At 48.1% G+C, this 12,139-nt stretch overlaps 1 protein-coding gene across 1 annotated transcript in view; it reads right to left on the reverse strand.

Moving 5' to 3' along the window:
- Positions 1 to 12,139, reverse strand: part of LOC8040017 (retinal guanylyl cyclase 1) — a 63,943-nt gene that overhangs the window by 6,831 nt on the left and 44,973 nt on the right. The window contains exons 6-10 of the mRNA XM_042288182.1: positions 11,856 to 12,027; positions 8,787 to 8,885; positions 8,128 to 8,219; positions 5,133 to 5,215; positions 4,991 to 5,005 (exon numbers count right to left, since the gene is read on the reverse strand). Coding sequence (XP_042144116.1) covers positions 4,991 to 5,005; positions 5,133 to 5,215; positions 8,128 to 8,219; positions 8,787 to 8,885; positions 11,856 to 12,027 — 461 coding nt within the window. The remainder of the gene's footprint in view (positions 1 to 4,990; positions 5,006 to 5,132; positions 5,216 to 8,127; positions 8,220 to 8,786; positions 8,886 to 11,855; positions 12,028 to 12,139) is intronic.

Genomic DNA, 12,139 nt, shown 5'->3' on the forward strand with positions numbered 1-12,139 from the left:
GCTGATGTGCATGCCCCATATGTCCTAATACACATACCACATTATGATTCTTCCCGAAGCACACGTAAAGGCAAATAATATTGTAGCGTGTGGACTACATAAATATTTAATATATACATATATACATCTAAAAAGCGTTAAGCGGCCGAGTGGCGAAGCTGGGACGAACGTCGTTTCCAAAGCTGTCTCGTGCTGCTTGTCCTCTTCCTCTTCTTCTCGCGCCGGCTGATCACTACAATATCCCCCCCCCCCCCCCTAGCTTGGAGGCGCAGTGACCAAGCGTTTTCTTTTTAGCGCTAGGAGCAACCGTGTCACGCATAGTTTTTCTGGGGACGCCTGGTCGAGGTCGGATGAGAAGGAGGTGGGAAAGGCGGTGTTGCGGTTGAGTCCAGGTGGGCGGGTTTGACTCGGTCGATAGCTACGACTTGTTCTTTGTTCTTAACAAGGATCGTGAACGTCTTTGTATCTCTGTGTATAACGGGGAACGGACCTTCATACGGAGGTTGGAGTGGCGTTTTGACGCCTTCGTTTCGAAGAAAAACGTGTTTACACTTTGCGAGGTCTGTGCTGATAAAGGTGCTCCGTGTGGAAGGAACTCGTGAAGGCACAGGCCGCAAGTCCTGCATCAGGAGCCGCAACCGATGAACATAATCTTCCGCGCTGGCAATTGCGGGATTGCTGGCTTTGTGAAAGAACTCTCCCGGGATGCGAAGGGACGTCCCATACACCAACTCCGCTGCGGTGCAGTTCAGATCGCTCTTGAACGCTGTCCGAATGCCGAGCATAACCAAGGGAAGGGTCTCTGTCCACGAAAGTGTTTTATCTTGGGCTTTGATGGCCGCTTTCAATTGCCGGTGGAAACGTTCGACCATTCCGTTGGACATCGGATGGTAGGCGGTAGTGTGTATGTGGTGTGTGCCCAAGAGCTGAGACAGATTCTGAAACAGTAGCGATTCGAATTGTCGTCCGCGATCTGTTGTAATGGTCTCGGGTACGCCAAACCGGCTTATCCACATTTCGACGAGCGTGCGGGCGACAGTCTGTGCTGTTATGTCTTTCATGGGGGCCACTTCTGGCCATCGAGTAAACCTGTCAACGCAGGTCAACAGGTAACGGCAGTCGTGCGATGGGAAAAGCGGGCCGACAATATCGACATGAATGTGGATGAATCGCGCGTCAGGAGGGTTGAAGGCGGTCAGCGGGGTCACAGTATGGCGTTGAACCTTGCTTCGTTGACATTGGATGCATGTTCTTGTCCACTCTCGCACTTCTGTATTCATGCGTGGCCAAACGAACCGAGATCCCACGAGTCGTTGTGTAGCACGAATTCCGGGATGAGACAGTGAGTGGACAGCCTCAAAAACCTTGCGACGGAATTCTAGGGGTACAAACGGGCGGGGACGGCCAGTGTACATTTCGCAGGCCACAGTGACAGAAGAACCATGCATCTGGATGCCCTGAAGGTGAGTGTTTTAGATGATGTTCGTAGGCGTTGGAGTTCTGTGTCTTCTCGTTGGGCTGCCGCAAGTTCCGTGTAGGATATCTCGGGACAGTCGGAGATGCAGAGGTTGACACCTAGCCTGGAAAGTGCATCGGCTGCGGTGTTGTCAGAACCTTTCACGAATCGAATATCAGTAGTAAATTCTGATATATAGAGAAGGTGTCGTACTTCTCGAGGCGTATGTGCCGCGCTGTTTGATGTTAGTGCGTACGTGAGAGGTTTATGATCAGTGAGAACATAAAATTGGCGGCCCTCGATGAAGTGTCGAAAATGTCGTATGGCGAGGTAAATAGCAAGGAGCTCTCGACCAAATGTGCTGTAGCGAGCTTCAGTGGCACTTAAACCCTTCGAAAAAAATGCGAGAGGATGCCAGGTGTTCCCAACCAGTTGTTGGAGGACAGCCCCGACGGCGGTGTCTGAGGCGTCGACGATAAGAGAAATGGGCACGTCACTTCTAGGGTGCATCAACATGGTGACATTTGCGATGGCCTCTCTCACTGCTCTAAAGGCGTCCTCCGCTTTCTGCGTCCATTGCAGCGGTGTTGCCTTCATCTTTGGGTTTTGGAGGAGGTCGTATAGCGGTTGGGACATATGGGCGCAGTGAGGGATAAACCGACGATAAAAGTTGACGAGTCCAAGAAACTCTCGAAGTTTTGTTGCTGTTGGTGGTTGGGGGAAACTGCGAATTACTGCCACCTTGTCAGGAAGCGGTTGGATTACCCGAGAATCTACGTGATGTCTAAGAAAATCTAGCTCCTTGACACCGAACTCGCACTTCGTCGCATTTACAACCAGGCCATATGTTGCCAGTCGTGTGAACAGTTGCCGGAGGTGGCTGGCATGCTCTTCAGACATGGTGCTGAAAATCAGGATGTCGTCCAGATATGCGAAGCAGAAGGACATCCCACGCAGCACTTGGTCTATGAACCGCTGGAAGGTTTGAGCTGCGTTGCGAAGGCCGAAAGGCATTCGCACGAACTCGTACAATCCGAACGGAGTTGTGACTGCAGTCTTTGGAATGTGTTCGGGTTCGATGGGAATCTGGTGGTATGCTTTGACGAGGTCTATTTTACTGAAGATCGTAGCACCCTGAAGTAATCCACCAAAGTCTTGAAGATGGGGTATAGGGTAACGGTCGGGAACCGTAGCTTGGTTGAGGGCCCGATAATCCCCACATGGTCGCCAGTCGCCCCCCTTCTTTGGCACCATGTGTAGAGCTGAAGACCAGGGACTCGAAGATGGACGCACATACCCGAGTTCAAGCATATGCTCAAACTCGTGTTTGGCAATCTGAAGTCGTTCTGGTGGCAGGCGACGTGGGCGTGCAAAGACAGGAGGGCCTGTTGTCTTAATGTGGTGGGTAATATTGTGTTCAACCGACCGTTGAACCGTGTTTGGCCCGAACACAGAGGGAAACTCGTCCGCGATGCTTTTCCACTTTGAGTCGGTCTCCGCACGTGGAAGAAAAGGACTCAGAGGTGGTGTCTTGGATACCAACACTTGGACGCGAAGTTGCGTCTCGGTATCGATGAGTTGATAGTGCCGTAAATCGACGGTGAGACCGAATCGTCTTAAAAAGTCCGCCCCGATGATGGCCTGCCTCACGTCAGCGATCATGAAGATCCAACGAAATGTCCGCTGGAGACCGATGTTCAAAGTCAGTGACTTTTCTCCATAGGCTTTTATTGTGGATCCATTCACCGCTTGAAGCGGGGGAGTTTCTTGTCGATATCGGCGATCCTCTGATGTAGGAGGGACTACACTGACTTCGGCGCCAGTGTCTACTAAATAGCGAACTTTGGTTGAATGATCGGTCACGTAAAACAGGCGGTTTGATGATGTAGGGCTCTCGATGTTTGCCGCCTTCAGCGAGTGCCCATCCCGTTTTCCGAAAAGGAACATGGCTGTCGGCACTGGCGAGCAGCGTTCCCATAACGGAGGTGATACCAGCACTGCTGTTGCTGAGTAGAGGCACTCGACGAGGTGGTGGTTCGGTTGTCGACATTTACTCGACGGTTGGCAGTAGTGACTTCGGTACTGCGCGATGATCTTGAGGGTCGTTGTTGAATGTTTCGAAACTGTCTGCTGAGGTCGTCGATCTTCTGTTCCATGCGCACATAGGCTGCCAGGAGATCCGGGGCTTGTGGCTGGGCGTTGTGATCAGCCACAGATAGGCGTGACGTCGGGTTGATCGTCTGTGAATGGACGGATGATATTCCAGGTGAGTAGACGTCCATCATCTGGTCTGCCATGCGAGCCAGTGTCGTGACGGACTCCGTGGTGGTAGTGGTCAGGACGAGCCTAATTTGCTGCGGCAGACGTTGGAAAAAAAGTTCTCGCAAGATTGACGTGTCCATAGTCCCTGCCTTATCACCGAGAAGTTGCTCCATTCGTCGGAGAAGTTCTGTGGGTTTTCTGTCTCCCAACTCTTCGGCTGTAAGCAGCTGCTGTATCCGTCGAGGCTCAGAATCCGTCGTACGCCGCACGAGTTCCGTACGTAACGTCTCGTAGGGCTGTTCTTCAGGCGGAGAGCGCAAGATGTCACGGACGATGGCTGCGGTTGACTGGGAAAGAGCGGCAACCACGTAGTCAAACTTGGTAAGAGAGGATGTGATGCGATGTTTGCGAAATATCGACTCGGCAGTTAGAAACCATAGTTCTGAATCCGAAGACCAAAATTCTGGAAACTTGATCGGGGCTGCCGTCGCCTGTACCGCGGTGGGCGTATCAGAAGAATCCACGTCGTTGCGAACGTCCATTGTGAAAAAATGAATGTGTTGAGTAGCTCACCAAGAACACAGCTGATTATAGGCAGCTTGCAGGAGGCTGATGTCGTTTAGATCGGGTCACCAATATGTAGCGTGTGGACTACATAAATATTTAATATATACATATATACATCTAAAAAGCGTTAAGCGGCCGAGTGGCGAAGCTGGGACGAACGTCGTTTCCAAAGCTGTCTCGTGCTGCTTGTCCTCTTCCTCTTCTTCTCGCGCCGGCTGATCACTACAATATGTTCTTCAATACCCCGAGCCACTATTTGATGTATTTTAAACAAAGTTAAGGTATACTTCACTAAATAAAAACACTACTTACTGCTGGAGTTTCGCTTGGTTGCCATTTAGTACCACTCCATATAAGCTTACGGAATTGTAGTCATCCTATTTGGCTCAAAACGATAGCCCAAATTAAAGGGTAGTCATCTCAATAATTTATTATTTATTCAATTGGTTTACATGCTTCAAGCATTTCGGTAAACCTTAAACAACTATATTAGAGATATAAGCCAAAAAAAAAAACAGGGACAAGAAGAACAGTACCACACCGGATAGGGCGCCCTATCTTGTGTGCCTCTCACCTTCTTCTCCTCGTGTTTTTGGCGTATATTCCCATTATGAATCAAAACCAACTAGCTAAACTTGCAGTTTTAATACAGTTCAACAACTATGCAACTTGATACGTAAAATCAAATACGAAATAAGGACTTACCCATGATTGTTCCCACTGAGAGCATGAGAGCAAAAAGAAGGCAGCTGAATACCGGTCGCTTTCTGGGAGATAGAACGCGGAAGTGTCACTGTGACAACTTTCAAATTTCGCTCATTTTTGCAAAAAAAGTAGGTTTTCTTACTCGTCGTCGCGAGGAGGAGACGGAAGAGCTTTGTTGAACCCTTGCTTGCCAGTAAGCCAGTAGGTTGGCTGACGACCCCGCCCCTGCGCAAAGCCAACTTGGATTTCACAAAGCGCGTCATGCTAACCATCAAAGGCATAGTTGTGCGCGTTACTTAAGAAATACGCCTCATGTGCATTATCTGCCCGCGGAAATATACGCAGACCCGTAGCGACGATCGGCGATCGTGGCTACTTGTCCTTGATGCGCCTGGGGAACCGCGGATGTATCATAGTGAAAAAGCGGAGAGCTTTCGAAGGAAAGAGGGTACAAAATAGTCCGCTATACTTTCAAATGTTCGTACCGAAAAGCTGGCTTTTGACTTTCTAACCTTTTTCTTTTGGCCAACTGAACGATATGGGATTAGTAAAGTCCCAATTTAAAATCATTTATCCGAGCACAAACTTCGTTTGATGGCCCCTTTAAAGCGCAACTCCGCTTCATTTTTGGTTTTGAAAAAAAACAATGCAGTCCTCTTCAGTATCGCCTAGGAAGACCAAACGTCAAATATTACGACGCAGTTCTGTCTAAATGTTTCTTAAACGGCCCGGCAAACTTTGCAACTCGCCAAGTTGCCGAACTCGGCTGACTCGAGCGGTCGAATTCAGGCGCAACCAAGAGCGCAGTCAAGGCTACGGCATGGGCGGAGCCAACATTGAGCTAAACGTCATCACCATGGCCCCCTTTTGCTTGTTTTTACTTCTCCGATCGAGCGTAGCGCATGACGTCAGCAACGTTTCCTCTCGGCGCTCAGCGGTGTCCACGTGATTGGCGTACGCGCCTGTGCAGCGCGCTTCTTGGGAGCAGACCAACCGCCCGCCGTGGTCCCGCCGTTACCGCCGTCTTCCGCGTCACAACCACCGTCGTCGTCTCACCGTTTGTGATTATTGCTTCTCGGAGTTTCGTCCACACTATGGACACAACGTGCGCGGAGTCGCAGACTTACGCCGCAGTTGTGCAGACGTCGTCGAATGCCGTAGACACCAAAACGCGGCGAACAGTGCGGTGCAGACGACACTCGCGCCTGCCGCACGCCTGCCCTTATCCCGCCCGTCGTTGGGCCAAGGATCACGTGACATCTCGTACCACGTGATGGCCGTGTACTTGGCGGCCCGAGGCCAATGTTGCCGGACGGGGCCGAAGTTTCAGTTTCGATTTCCGCTCGTGTTTAAAATTATATTTAAAAATGTGTATCCCATTTTTCGCGAAGCAAACGACGTAGTGTCTTTTACTAGGGCGTTTTAATTCGAAATCACTCATTATCCCGAAATCTTGGGAATTGAGCGAAGTTGCCCTTTAAACAGAGTATAGTCCGGCAGTGCCAAGGTTACTGTAGTGGCGAGCGTTGCCGCTTAGTGGCGTCAACGCGTGACAATCTCGCCTAGAAGTAATATCCGAGGACTGTACGCCCTATGGCTTTTACATAGCTTGCCCGTAACGACATTCACGGCAATGACGGTATTTCATGTGATACGAGCGTTCGGTTAACCGTGTTAGTTTCATAACGCAGAAGTAGTAGTAGCTCAATGAAACCAGCAAGAAGAAATAACCATTAGTACAGACCAATGGCGACATTTGCAAGTATGTATATAAGGTATTCACGGGTGCCATATTTGAGTGCGTTATTCACAGCGCATCCTAGGGGTAAGGTAGTTTTATGGTTGGCCTTGCAGAGGCCCCTCATATCCAGATCGACTTCGTGCCTATCGCCTGCAAAAAAAAACATTGATGTTGATTCTGTGAACTGCGCGCTCCGGAATCATTGTGGAAGCTTTAATGTATAAGGAGTATTCGCTGGGCGCCATATTTGTGGGTGCTGTCGAGAGCGCGTGCTCAGAACGAGCCCACATTAATAGGCTGCTAAGACCGGCAATCCTGAGGGTGCGGAATGCACGTTGCAAAAGAACTGTGGAAGCTCGCCATCAGCACGCGCTGAGCAGTCGTGCACACAGCTATGGCTGCCAGTGAATACTTCCTATAGGGAGTATTCACTGGGGGCCATAACTGTGTCTACGATTGTTGAGCGCGTGCTGACGGCGAGCTTCCACAGTTCTTTTGGAACGTGCATTCCGCACCATCAAGATTGCCGGTCTTAACAGCCTAATAATGTGAGCTCGTTCTGGGCATGGCGCTCTAAATATTGTCCTCAAACATGGCGCCCAGTAAATTGTCCTCAAATATGGCGCCCAATAAACACGTTAGCGTTCTCCGTCAAGTCACATTGAGGACTAAGTAACTTCTCGAGCGAGCCATATTACCGCGAACTGGCGCTGCTTGCCCGAAACTCATGACATGAAGGCATTTCAACGGAGATTTTTCTGGTGTGCGTGTATTTTCAGTGTGAGTTTACTTTGCGCTATTTCCTACATTATGAATACCCAACTCGCCCAAGCATCCTTTTTAATAAATTCCAACGGAGATTTGCAGACCACCACCAGGCACACTTTTTAAATCTGTTAATTCGTTTTAAGGTTAGTTTTCTTTACCTCTCTGCCGGCGGCCCAGAAACACTAGTCTATAGACTACTCCTTCTGGGTTGCCGGCACATCATCGACCACGTCTAAACAAAGAAATAAGTACAAACATTTTGTTTCCGTACCCCTTTAGAACTACCTGTGTGGTGTAAAGTGCTCATTTGGAAACTAAACTAAAAGGACAAATGGTGCCTGCCAATATCGTTTTGAAGTGAAATACAAGAAAGTGGAAGCGCCAACGATGTGGGGAGACAAAGAATGTGCGTTGTTTAAGCTGAGGAAAATATTTACTTGCGAGCTTCCGCTAGCTCGCGGAACTCCATGTGACGATTGAGGCTTCCGACAAAATATATCTTGGAATTATTTCCGCTAAGTTTTGCAAGGCATGAATGCGCTAAATTTGCGCCACTCTTTTGGGGGATATATTTTTGTTTTTGCAAAACCCTAGTCGTATACATGTTTAGTCTAAATATAACACTCACCTTGAGCACAATCTCGCCCCTGTACTTGACATGGTAGCCGCCAGCCTGCCTCAGCTTTCTCTCTGTGGTTCGGCTGATATGAATCCGGTATGCTGGGAAGGAGACGCCGCTCATCAGCCTTCTTTAGAGCCCCTGAATAACACATCAGCCAATATGAACAAAATGACAAGGCCGGCCCCTTTCCCTTTCATACGTCATGACTAGTGGTTCTGCGCAGCGCCGCCTAGCCTGGCGTCTTGCAGCGTCTCACAAGGAACGCGACGCTAGCACACGGTGACGCCAAGACGGACGCAACTTGCGCTTTTGCGGCGGCTCTCCTTGAGCTTCAGCGCGCCTGCCGCTTTGGGCTGGTCGGGAATTCACTAACGATGACGTCATGTGCAGGCCTTGTCTTCCGACTCCTCGTCGAACGCTGACACAGCCCTTGTGTCCGATACATGCTCAATGTACGCTGCCCATACAATGGCGGACTCGGATGATTGGCCCGGCAGCCGCTAGATGGCGCCCACTATCGAAAATTGAACCCGTTGTACACTAGGTATAAGGAAAAGTCGATGCCCAAAGGACAATCGGCGAGTGTCGATACTCTAAGTGAGGATTACCTTTGTGTCCTCCCATAAATAGTTCTCGCGTGCGGGGCAGCGAGAGTAGGAGGTTACCTCGGCCCGTCGACTCCATCCGAGAGGCGGTGTTCACGGTGTCCCCGAACAGACAGTAGCGAGGCATCGTCAGGCCAACCACTCCAGCCACCACAGGACCTGCCGGTTGCAAAAGTGGCCTGCTTTCAAGAGAATCGGCCTTCAGCGTTGTGCTCTTCGCTGGGAACGAATTCCTAGTTGAGCGACTGCAATTTATAGCATAATATCGAAAATGCCATTCGTATGCTCGAGTCGTGCTGTGTGCATTGGGAGCGACTGAGCAAGACTCAAGGGTTATCTCTTTCCAGTTTAGAGATCACTATATTGACAGTCATGTGTGCCCTGCGGTCAAGCGCGTGTACTCTAAAAATGTAAAAATGGTGTTGCAGAGACTCACACACATGGGTTTACCTTTCCAGTAGTTTTATTCCGAGTAGTAGTACCCATATTTTGCGTGAAAAACAGGTACTGCTTTGAAAAACACCCTTTATTTTGAAGGGTGTAAACGTGGTGTGGAAAAGGGTTCCACGGCCTGGGCGAGAACACCGCACCGTAGAACTGCCCTAAAACACACTTCAAACAGCTTGTTTTAGCGACTAGGTCAGATAATTATGACCTGTATTATTGCGTTCTACTTGTAGATAGATGATTAAACTTATATTTACTATGCTTTACGTGAAATATTTACAAGAGCAAAGAACGTAATGTACTCTTCGTAGTTGCAGAGATGGTTTTCTTCAAATTAGGGTATCTGCACTGTCCAGTATACAGGGCGGTAAAGCAGTCAACGGGGTCGCTATTCCCATGCCATACGTGGTCATTGCGTCTGTGTTTCCTGTTCATCTGCACGTCTATACTGCAGGTGTTGCTTGCTGCTTTTAACATGTTGCTTGTAAAATACCACGCCTTGAATGCTGCTAAGATCGCCAGCATCCTATTTTTAGTGCTCACCAACATCCCAAAAGTATTCCTGTAATATCCTAAGCAGGGGTGAGCAAAATACATGCAGATATATGTATCGAAATACAAATACAAAATACTTCGTCAGAAATGTATTTAAGTACAATTCTAATTATATTTTCCAAAAAAGCATTTAAATACAAGATACAAATACAACCAAATGTATGTGGTGTCCTCCAAATACTTTTCCAAATACATTCCTCAAAATTTTCGTCAGCGATTTCAGGGCACCTGCAACGGGTTTCTTGGTATCTCATTTTACTTTTGCATCGCACACTCGGGAGTTAGTTTGCGGGGCTCTAGTAACGTAATAGAAATATAATCACAAAAAAATGTAATAAGCTTGGACGTAATAGGTGAAAAAAGTACAGAGCTTCAAGCAGATTGTTTTGTCGATTACATTTTAATATAGACCAATAAAGAACCGGGACGACCAAGACGCGCAGCACTAGCTAGAAAATTTTTTAATGTTGCAACTCGCACCAGTTATGAAAATCTGGACGACCCGCGCATTTAGAATGTTCCAGGAAAAATAATGGATGGAAATCAGGCTGGAAAGCATCACGAGTTGTCACAGGCACTTATTTAGCCAGTCTGCCTATGAACGTCGATTTCGTCCCTATTCTTGCTCTGGACCAGCACCGTAATTACAAAGTCACTAAACGCTTGTGCTTGATTGAGAGACACTGCATTCGGTGCAGAACGTAGTTTTCTTCCTGCTGTGGACAGTAACAATAAATTTGAGGAATGTATTTTCGCCCACAAAATTGTATTTAATTACAATTGTATTTGAAATACCCACGTTTTAGTATTTAAATACACAAGTCAAATACATTACCCAATTTGTAATTAAATACAAATTCAAAATACACAAAGTATTTGAAATACGTTTTTCAAATACTTGTATTTGAAATACTGGCCATCCCTGATCCTAAGGATGCTAGCCCTAGGGTAACCTGATTTATAGTCTTAAAGGTGTAAACTGTTTTTGCGTGTGCTCACAGCACGCGTTTCCGAGATTCGTTTGATAAAATCACAAATGTTGTTCATGGTAGACAATACGAATTCGGCAGATACACTTAAGACTGCTTATGTGTGGGAGTGCGAAACCATTACAGTACCTTTGATGAAATGTTTTTATACACTCAAGACCTGGCGCCACCTCTTCCCCATTGGCTGCGCCGTCATGTGCCCAATGACTCACGCACTAGGCACACCTTTAGTAAGCCAGAACCGTGAGCCGCCCTGGCGTCGGGAAAGTGTTTGCGTCTCGCACCCCGAAGACCCGGGTTTGACTCCCACCCACACCGTAATGTACCAAATTTTATTTTTAAAGCCACTATTTAACTCTGTTTACAGGAACCTACCTGAAAAAATTGACGTCATTCCGAGCATTTTTGACGCGTTTTTACTCTTTGCGCCGTCTGTCATTTTTGGTACCTTCACTCGGCCACGCCACAGACGACGCCCGATTTTCGCGCAATGGGGCATATAATGCTTTCGTATTAAAATTGCCTTACTCAAAGCTCGCCGTGATGACTAGCAAACAAATCATCAATGCAAAGGAAGGTCATTAAGAGTTGAACGTCATTTTGGATAATGTTTGAACAAGGTGTTGGCGTGTCAGTTTGGATAACGCACTACGTCGCTGCATAGGTTGCAAACCGTTACCGCGGAATACGGTAACAGTTTGCAAAACTTTCCTATTGAAAGAATTAAGACGGTACTCGTTTTTTCAGTGTGCAGTGCGGCCAGTGCATGTCGGTCTGCACACCAGTTCCGAGGCATCCTTCTTTTGTGGTGCGTAAAGTAAGTTTGAGGAAGGATCGATCTGAAAGAGTAGCTGATCTCTGTGGATCAAAGACTACTACACATATGTTACCATGCGGCGCGAAATGGCATATTTTTGTTGTTGTTGTAATATATAAAAGACAGACGGCTACGCTTTCATCAGCATCAATAAAATGGAGCATATTGTATACGATCCACTTCAGTGACAATGTACTGGCCAAGTGCGCATAAGTTTTCTTTCTTTGCTGCACCAGGGAAAAGCGAAATACGTGCAAACATAAAAGCAGCCTTAAAAAAGAAAAAGATTATTTTAGCGCAAAAATGAGAGAGGGGGCTGACCGGTGTGCAGGCCGATTCTGAGCATGAGGGGCACATTGGCCATGTGCCGGATCTTGAACTTTCCGCACAGGTGCAGCAGGTCCAGTGCCATGGTGGCCACCTGCTCGGCGTGGTCCCGGACACGCTCCGGCAGCCCGCCCACCACCATGTACGCGTCGCCGATCGTCTCCACCTTCGGAGCCAGGGCAGAGGTAGAGGATAATGAAGAGTTCATTCGACACCGTGAAGCAGCAGACCTCTTGCGTGAGACTCTGACTAGAGCAACGATGTAATAAACTCTTCAA

Source organism: Ixodes scapularis, unplaced genomic scaffold, assembly GCF_016920785.2.
Source record: "Ixodes scapularis isolate PalLabHiFi unplaced genomic scaffold, ASM1692078v2 ptg001212l_1___fragment_4___debris__unscaffolded, whole genome shotgun sequence".
In the NCBI taxonomy this organism is placed as follows: Eukaryota; Metazoa; Arthropoda; class Arachnida; order Ixodida; family Ixodidae; genus Ixodes; species Ixodes scapularis.